Below are 15,521 nucleotides of genomic sequence, written 5' to 3'. Positions count from 1 at the left end.
TTAACAAAAATGTATCTTATTTGTGCACCACTCGGCTGTAGATCCTCGAATCATCTCTCAATTCATGCTGACACTGTCCTTCCTTCTAGAGGGTGGCTACTTTTCCCCATGGTCCCTGTGTGTGATGTAAAGTAGCCACCGCTCCAAGCTCACTCCCCTAATTGACTACAATCTCATGTTTAGTTTACCAATTTGTATTGAAGTTATAGTCCATCAAGGGTGTGAGCTTGGGGTGGTGGCTACTTTACAACACACAAGGACCATGAGGAACAAAAGTAGCCACCCTCCAGAAGGAAGGACAGTGTCCGCATGAATTAAGAGATGATTTGAGGATCTACGGTTGAGTGATGCACAAATACGATACATTTTGTTAATACTTATTTACTTGAAAGCATTTTTAAGATTTAACTTGTAAATTTAGTGTCACTTTAAATATGCTGCCCTAGTAACCCTCATTCATGATTGTCTTTTGTACAAGGCCCAACGTTTGGGTCATTTCATTTTTTTGGTAAAAAAAACAATGCTAGAATATGATATAGGTGACAGTATGTCATCTGAATTCAAAACATTCATCAATGTGGTGAATTCAGTGCTATACACCTGATAGATTTCTAAACTTACTAAAGTAGAACCTATTGAGTACAACAGCTCTTGAATAAGTAGATACACTGACAGAATTAGGCTGTTTTTTTGTTGCTCTTCTAGGGGTGCTGGAATTCTTATGTCACATATTGTACTTTCTAAATACACTAAGATGGGACACACAATGCCAAACCCATCTACATTAAATTAATTTGAAATGTCTAGAGACATACTGCACATTACTAGCAGCAAATGTTTGTGCTTGCTGTACCCCAAAGAGATGAGGAAGGTCAAACTAATTTACAGGTTTTAACAACTCTTTTATCTAGCTCCAGTTTGTAAGTGTGATAACTTCCTAGAGGATAATTTTACCCAAATTCTTAACCAAATTTTACCCAAAACCCAGCTTTTCAGCTCTCCCTATGTGGAGACAAAGCATATATTTTGCTTAAATTAAAACTATCCTTTAATATTTGGTAGCTTATATAATCTGAATTTTGTTTGCCTGGAGTTGACTTGCTCTGCAAATAAATACCCTTCATTTATTTATCTGAATTTTACAAACCAGTGAAATGTTGTTTGCACTATATAGCAAATTGGCTTAAAAACGTCGCTAGAATAATGAGTCTCCAGTAAAGTTGGCTATAGGCACAGTAATCTCTCACCCATATTGAGATGTGGTGAGAGGTCTGCTTGTTCTTTAAAACGTTTTCCTCCACCAGGGTCCATTGTAAACTCTATTCTTTCTGAGGAATGCAGGTGGTGTACATGCACTTTGTACCACTTACCTTTGCAACAGACTGGCATATGTGCTAAAACAAGCAGTTGTAATACTGTTTAACAATTACTGTTAGATAGCTCAGTTGTCTTACAGCCTAACTTCAGCCAAATGTTATTTATTTTTCATTCAGTGGTTAAGAGTCAGAACCGTCAGGTTTTTATTGCTCTCTGCCTCTTCATTGGGGGATTTTCCCTTACTTCCTGTCCCAGTGAGCCCTATACAAGAATGAAGTGTGGTAACCACATGGATAAGAAGAGAAAGACAGCAATAAAAACATTGTCAAATGTTCTAACTCTTCCATAATCTGCTAAAAATGTGTTTTGGTTCTTATAAATTTCCCCCTTGTAGAGATTTCCGATCACTTACTGACAGGAAATAAGGGTACGTTTTCACAACGAGAATATAGTAATAAAGCTTGACAAGGGTTATAACCCTTCCCCACTCTACCCAAAATAAACAAAATGTATTTTTGGAGTTGGGCGTTAAAATGTATTTGAATGCTAATGATTGTCAGTGCAGTATAAATTGTCATAGTATTACACTATCGCATTGTTTGTATTAAAGTATTACCAATAAAGAGCTTCTGATTTAACTTTTGTAAAGCAGTCACATGATTGCAATTCAGAATAGCTATCATTGTTGGTGAGATCAGGGGTAGAGACTTGTTAGGACAATTGCCAGCTTACACCAGCATCACTTCAGGAAACGGCATGTAAACAAGGGGCATTGTGACGAAGCTGACTGTGGGTCTACAGACATGCTGGATCTGCTTTCGTGCTTAGCTTGATGAGAAAGCTACACGAAGGGGAGTGGGGGACTAGTAGAGTCACCAGGTATCTTACAGCAGAAGAATAAATAAAGACATTAGAAACTAGTGTTAAAAAAACTATATGTATACATAAACACTTATATGAAATATTAACTTTTGGGGTAACATACACTTTAAGTGATGCCAGGTTCTGTCAAAATTAGGTTGATCTACTAATAGTAGAGCATGTTCACTTTGCAAAGTGAGTTTTCACTTAGGCCCCTTGCACACGGGCATTCCGATCAGGTCAGCCTGTCAGTTTTTCAGGCACATCTGATTGGAGGCTCAGTGTTACTCTATGTGCAGCTGGATCTAAATAGACGTGCATCAGTTTACATCTGATTACCCCCGACTCCGTCCAGAATCCTCATTTGGCGGACCTGATCGGGGCACGTTGGGGGTATTCTAATGTATACAGACACATGCCCATTTACATCTGACTCCCACTAGACATATATGGGTACAGTAAGTTCAGTTTTTTCCTCTATTGCAAGATGCAGGAAAAAACTGACAGTCGCCCGGGGGAAAGTAGCCTTAGTGATTGAGGTAAATATTTACTGTACAAAGAATACTCAGTAAGATGCAAGGATAATCATGCTTGATAGTATATTTAAAGAAGAAATCTGGAGACATTTGTATTAATCCTTGCAGTGGGGCTTCCCCCACACTGCAAGGGTTAAGTACTCAATTTGGTCTAGGGAGGATAATAACAAAGTTATACTCGCCTGCTCCTCAGAGCCGGCTTGCTCTTAGATCGGTCCCTAGAGACAGGCTGAAGGGAACGCTGTCACACTCGACTGGCTCCGAGGATCAGGTGAATATACCTTTGTTATATTCCTCCCTAGACCAAAATGAGCATTTAACCCTTGCAGTGCGGGGGTAGCCCTACTGCAAGGGTTCCTGAAATATTTTCCTGGAGTTCTGCTTTATAGTCAGCAAAGATTCACCTCATTCACTAATCCAAGTGAAAATTCAGTTTGCAAAGTGAACATGCTGGACTTTTTTAGTACATCAACCCCAATGTTTTCTTTTTTTGGTACTGTGCATGACCACCATATGACCTCTAATCTGAGAAGTCACAAAAAGCATACTTTGTATATTTTAGTGAGGAGACTGAAGAAGATGCACAGGAGCTATCCACAGAAGAGGACGAGGAAGAAGAAACCTCAGATGAATTTTGTCAGAATAGTAATATCAGCCATGAGCTAAGCTGTAACAGTAAGAAGAGGGTGACTGATGAAGATGACATAAAAGAAGACAACAAAAAAAGCAAACTAAACACAGAGGATATCACCAATTCCCAGCACACTGAAGACACAACACAAAATCTGATCATTGTTGAGCAGACACAGAAAAGCCAAAGTGCTGAAGATAATAAAAAACAAATCATATTGAAGACAGAAGATCTGGTATTGTTTCTTGGTAAGAAACCATGTTCAGAGCAGAACATGTGTATGATGCACTACATAACCTTAATCCTGAAACCAGTGCAAAGCAGAAGCGCAGGGCTTATACTTATTTTACTTGCAGTGGTTGCTAATGCTCAGCTTCTGGTGGATTGCTCTGCTTTCAGCAGTGTCAATGTCCCTATACAGCAGGGCCAAAAAGCCTATTAAACTATCACTATTATTTATACTATTTGTACACCTTAAATATGTAACAACAAGCAAAAAAAAGTATTAACAAATTCAAATTATGATAAAGTTCTGGCCCTGCTATATTGGAACCATTACATTTTTGAATCTAACATACATCAAAAGCTGTTTCCTACATAGTATCAGTAACAAGTACAAGTACCTTTAACAATGACCCCTGAAGTAGCTGCTGGATTAGTTGGATTTCCCTTCCTTTCTAGTAGTTACCTTCCCTTTAACTATACCCAGAAAGTCACCGGCAAACCAATGGTGATACAAATAGGCTTTATTCAGGCTACAGGATGCCCTGAAGAAAAGGGCTGATTAGACCGACTTAACAATAGAAGGATTACTGCGTTATCGGTCACCAAAATATACTATCAGGGTTATTCACAAAAGGGTGAAGAGTTTGGAGAAGGCAGGAGAAGTGAACAATCTAGGCCAAAATAGCTGATTTGGAAAGTGAGCTGCCTTCTCCAAACTTGTCACCCTTTTGTGAATAACCCTGTATATCCAAAGACATATAGCAAAATCCCCAATTCAAAGACATTCCCAAGTCTGTCTACAAAACAAGCTTTGCTAATACAATAATGGTAAAAGAATAGTGCACAAAAGACTGACTGGATTTGCCTGTATTTTAGGTAACCAGTAAAGCCATTGCTACTGTATGTTAGCAACCAATACTGTACGATTCTGTACAAGAATATACTTAGGGGTGTATTCATAAACAATTCGCAGAGCCATTAGGCCTCCATGAACGTTTGTTCTGTGTGAATGGAGGCAAAAATGAATGTTCTTGGTATATTTTCTTTTTAGGTCAAATTTAATATTAGGAAAATACCACATTATGGCCACTAAATAGAGCTGACGAACATAGGAAATAAATACTACTTTCCTATGCTCCTTATCTCCATTTAGTGACTATAATGAGGTATTACATTCGACCTGAAAAGAAAATATACTAAGAACATTTGTTTTTGTCTCTATTTGCACAGAACAAATATTCATGGAGTTTTACAGGATGAATGGCTCTGTGAATTGTTTATAAATATACCCCTTAGTGTGCTGCGAAAACAAACCACTTAAAACAATTACTATATAAGCTCTGTCTGACAAGACGCAATGCTAAAATTACATTTCAGTGGCCACTATATATAGCTCTGTCTGTAATTAATGCTTAACAAAAACAATTAACTGCTTCATAGCTCAATAGCAATTTGATATCTGTAACAACTACATAATACATATTAGCATGCACATGTTAAATGATATTCTAAGTTATACACACGGTATATTCAACAATATCTAAATATTATATCTCCTAAATGTTGAAATATTTTTTAAACCATAATACACTGTATGGCCTAAACCATGGTCAGCAGGCTTAAAACGATCAACAATTGGGGGCTTTGGAAAGGCCAGACCCTCATTATATAGGAGCGGGCTCACAGGGGCCATATTGTTAATGTATGTTGGAACTGTTAGGGAGAGGAGCGGGTGAGCTGACAAACTGCATAGGTAGAGCTTAGGGAGATCCTTACTAAACTGTGCTGTTCTCTGCTGTATTTTGCAATGGTGGGCTGCATAATCTTGTATGCCTCCCTTGTGTTCACACCTTCATTGTTTAGGGTTTATATTTTGCAGGGGAGTTGGAGGTTTTTAAAGTGCAAGGAGGTAGTAGAGGGTGATCAGGTCCTGCAGGACAACGTAGTGGTCAGTGTTAATTTAGTCAACTAAAATGTGTCGTCATAGTTTTTGTTATCTTCATGTTTTCACTGATGAAAACTAAATAAAAACTATGACGAAACTAAAAGAATTCAGATGACTAAAATGCAACTAAAACTAAACATGCTCATTTTAGTCATCTGAATTCTTTGAGTTGTAGTTTAGTTTTGTCGACTAAATCTCCAGTAGAGACAATTGCCATGTATTTTCGTCCATAGTCTTCCTCCTTTTAACTTGGTTTTTATTTAGTTTTCATCAGTAAAAACATGCAGAGAACGAAAACTATGACGACACATTTTAGTCGACTAAGTTGCAAACAAAGTGGCAAACCAATCCAGCCACAGCAAGTACAGGAGGTAGTTCTGCAATCGGGCCTCTTTTCATTCATACAAAACTGTCCTGCTACTGGCTAATTTCTACAAAACCATACCTTTTTATATATATTTTAAAATGGTGCAGTGGAGAGTTGGGAAAAAAGAGAGTTCACAAACTGTGCCATCAAACTGTTGCGCCACTGGCCAATTTTTATCAAACTACTTTTTAGTGACCCGCTGGACTCTGGGCTTAGTGACCCTCTGGACTCTGGGCTTAGTGACGTGCTGGACGCAGGGCTTAGTGACGCGCTGGATTCTGGGCTCAGTGACGCGCTGGACTCTGAGCTCAGTGACGCGCTGGAGACAGGGCTGTGATGCGCTGGACGCAGGGCTCAGCGACGCGATGGACGCAGGGCTTAGTGGCGCGATGGACACAGGGCTTAGTGACGCAATGGACGCAGGGCTTAGTGACGCGCTGGACTCTGGGCTGGCTTAGTGGCGCGATGGACACAGGGCTTAGTGACGCAATGGACGCAGGGCTTAGTGACGCGCTGGACTCTGGGCTTAGTGATGCGCTGGACTCTGGGCTTAGTGACGCGCTGGACGCTGGGCTTAGTGACTCGCTGGACGCAAGGCTTAGTGACTTGCTGCACGCAGGACCCTCCTGAGAGTGACCCTGCAGAGCCCACCATAGATACTGCACAGCCCATCTGATACTCTCTATGGTGGACTCTGAAGGGGTCTCAGGTGGGCTGGTTAGGGCTGCATCCCCCTCCCTCCCTCCCAGCTACTCTTACCTGCTCCGGTTGCCTGTACACCTGGCCTCCTCTGCCGCCGGACTGGCCGGAAGTGACGTGATGCTCCTACATCAGAAGAGGAGGGAGGTGATGGGGCCCCAGCCTGTCTTTAAGCTGCTGCAGCGGCAATGCTGGGGCCCTGCACTGCTAGGGCCAAGCCTCCTCTGGCGCTACGGGGACCCGGCCACCTCCTCGCTTTTCACCGTCGGCCGATACTCATGTAAGGGTCCCGGTCGGGGCCCCCAGACTGCCCGGGCCCCTTACATGAGTATTGGCCGTACCCCCCCTGATGGCGGCCCTGACTTCCACAGGTCAAAGCAGGCTCAGCACAACTTGATGGAAGCATATTTGTCACTGCTAAAACCACCTGAAAAAAAGGCATTTTATTAATTGATATGGTTCAAATATTAATAGATTGGGGTGCTGAGGAAAAAAAGGTCCAACAGGCAAAAATATGCTGCTAAAGTACACTGTTGCTTAAGCTGTCTGTGAAAATCATGTTGTTCTTTAACAACACATAACAGCTTGTAAGCATCACTTAAATGCTATTAGGTTCTTTAAATTTAAAGGATTTGTGCATTTTCCATGTTGCCATTGAAGCTACATAAAAAAGCCCCTCCTCCGCTGCATTTTTATTTTTTAATTGGCGTTGGCATTGGCACAGTGCTATTTGTTTGGCAATAGCTTGCCCAGCATACCCACAATTTCTTATTAATATTTGTCCCCCCCCATTGACTTCAGTGGGGATCGCAGCATAATTTTGTTCACACATTTTTGTATTTGCTGAACCTTTGGCAAATAAAACCTTGACTGATTCCTTCATCCCCAATCCTTAATGGCAGTTTTTTTTGGCATGCAGAATTTCCAATGTTACTTGTAGTTTACATTTTATTATCATTATTAATGACTTATATAGCAGCCATGACTCTTGCAGGAGTGTAGGCAGGGCCAGGCATCCAGAGCCCAGGGCATGTGCCCCGCATCTCTCTACTGGTGCCGCAGGTGCCAACACTGCCTGCCTGGTTTACTTGGTTCTTGTCACTGCCCTGTGACAGAGACAGAGCAACCAGTCAGTGTTTTGTGTGTGCATCCACCTAATAGAGCCGTGCTGGCTTTTCTAAGTGGAAGATGAAAGGTGAGCCTTGGATGGGAAAAATGTATTTGGGTGTCCAGAGGTGAGAGCTGTGGATGCAGTGGTGAAAGCTGTGAATGGAAGGCGGTCCAGAGGTGGGAGCAGTGGTTGGATGGTGGGGTGCAGATATGAGAGCTGTGGATGGGGTTGAGCTGCGGACAGGGGGTGCTGTAGTATGATGTGGATGGGGGGCAGAGATGAGCTGTGAAGAGTGGTGTAGACGTAAGCTGTGGACAGGGGGGCAGTAGTTAGATGTGAAGCGGGGCACAGAAGTGAGCTGTGGATGGGGAGCGCAGAGGTGAGCTGTGAACAGGGATCAAAGAAGTAAGCTGTAGATGGGGGGCAAGAGATAAGCAGAGGAAGAAGAGTGCAGAGGCAAACAGACAGATGGTTACTTTTGGAGGAGTTTCTAGTGGAAGGGGGTTTTTTTTGCAGGGGGTGGGGCGATATTTGTTATTTGAAAAATTGGGATTGCAGTCCCCTGAGACAGCGCCACCACGAGGGTGATTGGGAATGGGTTTTGTTCACGCTAGGTGTGCAGCTTCTAGGAATGCAGGACCAGGGCGGCCGACGTTTGTCAAGGAGAACAAAAAATGGGGATAGAAGCGCTACTACCATAAGGAATTAGTTTTAAGCAAAATTGGGGAAACTTACCACAAAGTAATAGCTGATGCGATATCATCGACGAGGGGTGAATAGAAGGGGGACTTCCACTGGTGGGGATTGTGTACAATCAGTTGTGCTTGTGGGAAGGTCAGGGGGAATAGAGGGTTTGGGGGATTCCCGGGATCCGCTGCCCCATCTTGGATCCCGGGACCGGCTCCGAGGGCGTCAGGAGGAGGAGGACGGGAGATCAGCTCCTTTTTTTTTTTTTAATTTCGGTAATTTTTCCTTAATATAGTAAAAAAATAAAACCCCCAGTGGTGAATAAATACCACCAAAAGAAAGCTCTATCTGTCCCCAAAAAAGGGTATAAAATTCATTTCAGTACAGCGCTGCATGACGGAATAAATGTCAGTCAAAGTACCGCAGCGCTGAATACTGAAAAATGGCCTGGATGGGAAGGGGGTTTAACACCGCGGATGTCAACTGGTTAATAAGCAAATCACATGTTTTCTGCAAAATGCATACAAGAGCAGCTTCCACACTCAGGTTTTCAGTTTTAATCTTGAAACCCATTTGGCTTGCCTGTTTGAAGTGTAGGAGAGAAACACATGCAAACCCTCTGTAGGCTTCTTCCTGCTCCCCCACATAAAGAAATCCTGAGGTGTTAAAATATATAATAGTAGTTGTGGTGACGCTTGATCAGGTTGGCATTGAACATTATAGTGACATAGTTTTATAAATTCTTAGGTGTTGTTTTACCTAGGCTGCTCACATGGATGTGCAGACTGTCTGCCCAGAGGATTATTACGTTTTGATATAGGAAACAATGTACAAAAGGGTAAACTTTGCTCTATGTATGTATGGGAATGTTTATGTGAGGGAACTTGTTTTGTATGGTTTTGGAGCCCTTTACTACCATACTAGAAATACCTTCTACTCACTATTACATCTATAACATGCTATTTGCTTTTCAATCCCTTATAGATGTCATATCTCCTCCTCCGGCCCCATTTGATCACAGAATTGTCTCTGCCAAACATGCTCAGATTAATAATTTGTATACTGTGGAAACCGCACATTTACTGGGAGGGTAAGTAATAAGATAAGTGATGTTTTCCTATTTTCCTTTGCAAACTATTGCTGAATGATAGCATTCCCAATATGTTGACATATTTAACGTGGTCTTTTTGAAATATGAGAAGAAATGTGAACAATGTGTTCCATTTATTTACAGTGGAAGATTTGGACAAGTGCACAGATGCACAGAGAAGTCATCAGGACTTTCATTGGCAGCTAAAATCATCAAGGTTAGAGGACATAAAGAAAAGGTCAGTGACATTTTTAGAATTCACCAATGGCTAAATTTTGAAGGTCAATTTCACCTTTAAACAAAAAACAATAACAAATAAATATGTCTTTATAAAAGAAAAATGTGCATACATAATTTTTTTGCATTGGAGCCAATCAAGCATTGCAACTGCGATCAGTGGATAATGTGTGCATTGCTGTAGCAATTCATTGTCATTTACGGACAGGGATGGGTGGGAATATCCTGCAGATACTCCCTCCCATCCATGTCCGTACCAAGGTACAGACATCCAGTATCAGGGGTGGGAAGAATAATGTGAGTACTACAAGTGTAGTGGAAGACGGGTCTAGTAATTTTTCCCTTCACAGATCCTGTCAAAGGATCTAGGAAAGGATGGCACAGCTGGGTGGCCAGAGCCACATTTAGGCTAGCCATTTAAAAAAAAACAGTAGAGAGAAGAACCCCGCGATTCAAGTAAATGGGGGTGGGGGTGGGGTGATCAGTGTGACTATGTTTCATGTTACACCCTGAACATGGGTGTATCATAAAACATGGTATTAAAAGTAAACTTAGGCTGCGGAATGGTAAGAAGTTTGGCTATTGGAAAACTTTTGATTCATTAACATGAAATTATTTAATAGCATAATTTATAGAGACATACCTGTGTAGTAATAATAATAATAATTTACCATAGATTTCTGATGGCTATAAATTGAAAGATATGTTTATTTTTTTAATTGGCGTTGGCATTGGCACAGTACTATTTGTTTGGCAATAGCTTGCCCAGCATACCCACAATTTCTTATTAATATTGACTTCAGTGGGGATCGCAGCATAATTTTGTTCACACATTTTTGTATTTGCTGAACCTTTGGCAAATAAAACCTTGACTGATTCATTCATCCCTAATCCTTAATGGCAGTTTTTTTTGGCAAGCTTGCCCAGCAGATCCACAGGGGACCACAATTTCTTATTAATAATTTGCCATAGATTTCTGATGGCTATAAATTGAAAGATATTTTCATCCAATAGGGATGTCAATTGATAGACAGATCTAAACAAGATTACATTGAAAACCTTCAGAACTGTTTGTAGCAATCACTGGGTATCCAAGTATTTCAGGATCAATTCTTTTTCTTAGAAAGTCTGCACATGCTTACTACAGTATTCGTACCCTCTATTGCCCGATTCTGATCCGTCTCACAAACAATTCATGTCGATCACCTGAGTTAAAGTTTTTACAAGTGTAAATTGTTACCCATACATCAAATATTCTGGAATTTGGACTGTAACTGTCAATTTACACACTTTTGGTATAAAATGGCTTAGGTCCCTGACATGAGATTATATAGCTTTGTAATTTCGTTATGTTTTCAATGCATTGTTTAATTTTTCAAGTACTATGTTGACTCCTTTTATTAGGAGTCTTATTTTAATCTATGTCTTACACTTCTGTATTGCCATAAAAATTGCAATAAAAATTTACTTGCTTAAGAAAGTCCTTTATTTTTCCCTTTAGTGAATTCTGTAATGTGGAAGAGAAAATTCTTCTATGGCTACAGCATTTTATTAGCATTTTCAAAACAAGACTGACACTTGCAGAACAGTGTCTGCAGTGTTAATAAAAGTTACAATGTAGCAATGTTAGTATTGCTTTATTGTAACTACTCTGGTTCGTTCATATGCAGATCAAGGGGGTGACCTTGCATCTGCATATGATGTCAGTTAAAACATGCTTGCAAGCTGAAAAAAACAAAATGAAATAAACTGTTGTGAACAGGGGGTAGCTGTGGGCATAGTGTTCTGTTTAGGCTTTTCTTCTTTTTTTTTTTTTTTTCTCCGTATCTCCATAGGTTGAACTCGATGGACTTGTGTCTTTTTTTTTAACCTGACTAACTATGTAACTATTTAATCCCTTCTCTTTGTTAATCCGAATCAGCCCTAATAAACTCCTTTCTTCCCTTAGCTATTTTTTTGCTTCTGATTCTTTTCTCTTTTTTTTGGTTTCTATTTTTTACCATTAACATTTTACTTCTTTTTTATTTTAATTAATGTAGTTGCTTAATTTTATAGTGATGCATTTAAAAAAAGAGCAAAATTGAATTATAAAAACTCCTTTTTCCATTTGTAAATAATTCTGCCATGCTTTGTAATAGAACATAATTTTTTTGTACCATTATAAATGGTGCAAGTTATAGAATAAAGTGTTAACTTTTATCTACAGGAAAACTTCTTGTTTTAAAACTAACGCTGGTCAAACTAGATAAAGACACATTTTGTTCCCTTTTGCTTTATCTTTTGTCTATAGATTGCATAGAAAATAGAATAATTTTTACAAAACAACATTAGCAAGAGGAAAAAAAAAAGATTTATGTATTACTTTGTTCATAAAGTAGAACTCCAGTCAGCAAATGATTTATAATCCCCTTTACCACCTCTGCCCCTGTTTAATGTCCACTATGGGGTCTATTCACAAAGCTGCCAAAGGATCTGGCTCAGCCGTACCAGCCTGAAGTGAATAGCCGAACAGTGTTCGGCTCACTTCACTTCTGATCGGTCATTCACTCGGCTGCCCTCGGCAGCTTTGTGAATAGACCCCTATGTTTTCAAGTGGACCTTTACCCCCTTTGACTAAAAATCACATCAGCATTCAGCTCTGCAAGCTGATATAAAATCATATTACATTCATTAGTTAAATAAACATATTTTTCTTTTAATTTACAATTACAAATTTACTTACAATTAAAATATTTTTCCACTTCCTGGTCCTCTTAGGGATTAGCAATGTAGCCTGTGCCTAAGTGTTGCATACCGGGTTCTCCTCCTTCCCCTTGCAGTGTTCTCAGTGAGGGCAGAAGCAGCAGAGCTTAACATCCTCACGTCAGTCAGGCACACACCCACAAAGGCACTACATGTCCCAGAAGACCTAGCAAATCATGCTGAGAGGTGCGTGAGGCCATAATGTGTCCAAACACGTTACAAGCCAGGGTGAGAGAGATGCCACTCCATGTGGTCATTACTCTGACACTAGGAATGACCACTTGCAGCTTCAGAAATATAATTATGTATCCCATGTAGTTTGAAGAACTGCAGGGGGGGCAGTAAACTACACAGTAGCCAGGATAGGAAACAAATGTGTAACAATGACTGTCGCACATATTGGTTAAACAAAGCCAGAGTCTGACAAAGGTTTTCTGGGGCTGTCTACGGGCGCCACATAGAGCTCTTATGCAGAAAAAATTAAAATGGGGGCCAGGACACCCTGTTCTAGCCCAGATAGTTGAGCATTTACAAATTGGAGTTCTGCTTTAAGTAATTACAAAGTTATAACTAAACCAATAGGTCCATAGTTGACATGCTAAATTTCTTTAGTCTATAAGGGGTAAAAATTGTGTAGCAAAGTATAACAACCCTTTACATGTGCCTTACCAAAGGAATGTACAGTTCCTCAACAACTGGAGGTTATTTACTCAACAGGTTGACTAGCTATGACACTCAAAGTGGGAACAGAAATTTTGCTAATAAAAAATGTTACATTTACTTTCAGGAGGAAGTAAAAAATGAGATTCAAGTCATGAACCAGCTGAATCATGTCAATCTTATTCAGTTATATGATGCCTTTGAGACCCGAAATGACATAGTCCTTGTTATGGAATAGTAGGTGCATTTTTTTTTTGCTTTGTCTTGAGATACATATATATATAGCTTGGGATCACATTGCATTGCAGAAACCAGGCAGAATATTAGATCACGATCAAGCATTGTGACTAAGTTAATTAATAAGGCCCCATTTTACACCCCTGCTGATCGAAGCAGTACGGAATGGCTGTCACTGTTGTGGCATCCGTGTCCCTCCAGTTTTTTCTCCATCTTACGATAGAGGAGAAAAACTGAACTTACCAGACCCATGTTAGGTCTATGAGGGAGTCGAATGTAAACAGACATGTGTCTGTTTACATCAGATTACCCCAATCCGTCACTTTCAGGTCTGCCAAATCAGAACTTTGTTCCGTTTTGTTCTCCTGATCTGGTCGGAGTTGGGGGTAAGCGGATGTAAATAGACGCACATCCATTTAGATGTGGCTGCCTGTAGACTAAAATTGGGCCTTCGGTCAGATTCGCAGAGAAACTGATTGCTTCACCTGCATAAAAGGGGTCTAAATAGATTTGTATAAGACAAATAGCAAAGTTTAAGATTTAAATATAATTTCAGAGTACCTAAAAGAGAAATAAAGCCAAACCTTTTCTTTGGGCTTTAGTCCTCTTTTGGGTCAAAGGAGTACATGTACTAATGGAATTCTCAATTGTATAGCCGGCTTTTATCTCCCCTATTTACTATATAAAAATGACAATATCAATATATTTACAAACACTTATTATAACATATTATATTGAATCTTTTTTTCTCTTTTAACAGTGTGGATGGCGGTGAATTGTTTGACAGGATTATTGATGACAACTGCAATCTTTCTGAAGTGGATACAATATTATTTATTAAGCAGATCTGTGAAGGAATTCAGTACATGCATCAAATGTACATCATACATTTAGATCTTAAGGTACTATACCTTGGGTTATTTGTATTGACAAGCTGTTCTTAAGGCAAAGGGGAACTGGACTATAGCAGCACAGCAGAGTACAGTAAATATTGTTTTATTTTCTAAATTTATAGTGGAACCATATTGGAATAAAAACAGTTTTGCCATAATACCCTGCAAAAAAGAAATAAGGTGCTACTTTTAATCTTTAACACTTCAGTAATGCACGGTATGGTGCTGCTGGAGCCTGCATATGTTCAATGCAAATACGGACTTTAAAAAAGTGAATATATACATAGAATAGCAATGTACTGTAGAGTACAGAGCACTGTTACATTGGGGACTAGTCTATTCTTCTCACTTTTTATATCAAGAAATTTTGATATAACATTTGTGTGTTTCATGGACTCCATTTTATAAACAAATGCTTGTTGCTGCACATGTAGGATGAGCTGAGTTACCACATTCCTAAAATGTGCTCTATTTTTGTTTCTAGGATTGATGCTGATTTTATTCTTTTTTTTTTCTTTTCAGCCAGAGAATATTATGTGTGTGAGCCGAGCAGATTATCAGATCAAAATTATTGATTTTGGCCTGGCTAGAAGGTAATAATTTTTTGCTTGGACAACCGTCATTGCATAACATTAAAGGCACAGAAAAGTAAAATTTAAAATAAAGGAAATGTATTGCTACAGTATGGCCTGTAATCATTAAAGAAAATCTCCTAATTTCACATACCAGTTACAAGTTGTGATGCACCGATACCGATACTGGTATCGGTATTGGTGCCTATGCTGAGTATTTGGTGACGAGGTAACATGGAGCCAACTTGTGAGCCAATCAGGAAACCGGGCACCATATAATAATGCTTTGCTCGTCTTCCTGATTGGCCAGCTTCTCGACCAATCATTAAGCCGGGCAACACGTAATTACACAGCGCCCGGCTTCCTGATTGATTAGAAAGGTGGCTCCATGCTGTCTCATCACATGGTGACGAGGGTGCAAGAAGACGGCTTCCCTGCTAATTGGGAAGCCGGGTGGCGAGTCTTTACACGCTGCCCAGGTTCCTTAACCTCCCTGTCGGTATGATTATGTCAGGAATTTTGTACCAAAAGCGGTACAATTTTTTGCATGGAAATTTGTTGTTTATATTGTAGGCCTGTAATTCTTAGTAACTCTTAGGAATAACTCACCTAAATCTGTCCAAACAAGAGTCCAGTAGACATTCCAGGTATGATAAAGTTTGAAACACGAAATTAAAAAATTATAATCTAATAAATTATAAATAATTATAA

The 15,521-nt window shown here is 39.8% G+C and overlaps 1 protein-coding gene across 1 annotated transcript in view; it reads left to right on the top strand.

The window, feature by feature from the left end:
- The window catches only part of MYLK4 (myosin light chain kinase family member 4), a 45,509-nt gene that overhangs the window by 21,917 nt on the left and 8,071 nt on the right, over positions 1 to 15,521 (top strand). Inside the window, exons 4-9 of the mRNA XM_018556918.1 lie at positions 3,277 to 3,593; positions 9,364 to 9,469; positions 9,614 to 9,707; positions 13,236 to 13,345; positions 14,106 to 14,247; positions 14,761 to 14,831. Coding sequence (XP_018412420.1) covers positions 3,277 to 3,593; positions 9,364 to 9,469; positions 9,614 to 9,707; positions 13,236 to 13,345; positions 14,106 to 14,247; positions 14,761 to 14,831 — 840 coding nt within the window. The remainder of the gene's footprint in view (positions 1 to 3,276; positions 3,594 to 9,363; positions 9,470 to 9,613; positions 9,708 to 13,235; positions 13,346 to 14,105; positions 14,248 to 14,760; positions 14,832 to 15,521) is intronic.

This window comes from Nanorana parkeri, unplaced genomic scaffold (assembly GCF_000935625.1).
Source record: "Nanorana parkeri isolate BGI_ZX_2015 unplaced genomic scaffold, ASM93562v1 scaffold258, whole genome shotgun sequence".
In the NCBI taxonomy this organism is placed as follows: domain Eukaryota; kingdom Metazoa; phylum Chordata; class Amphibia; order Anura; family Dicroglossidae; genus Nanorana; species Nanorana parkeri.
The sequence above is the reverse complement of the archived record's forward strand: the minus strand, read 5'-3'. Positions and strand labels throughout refer to the sequence as shown.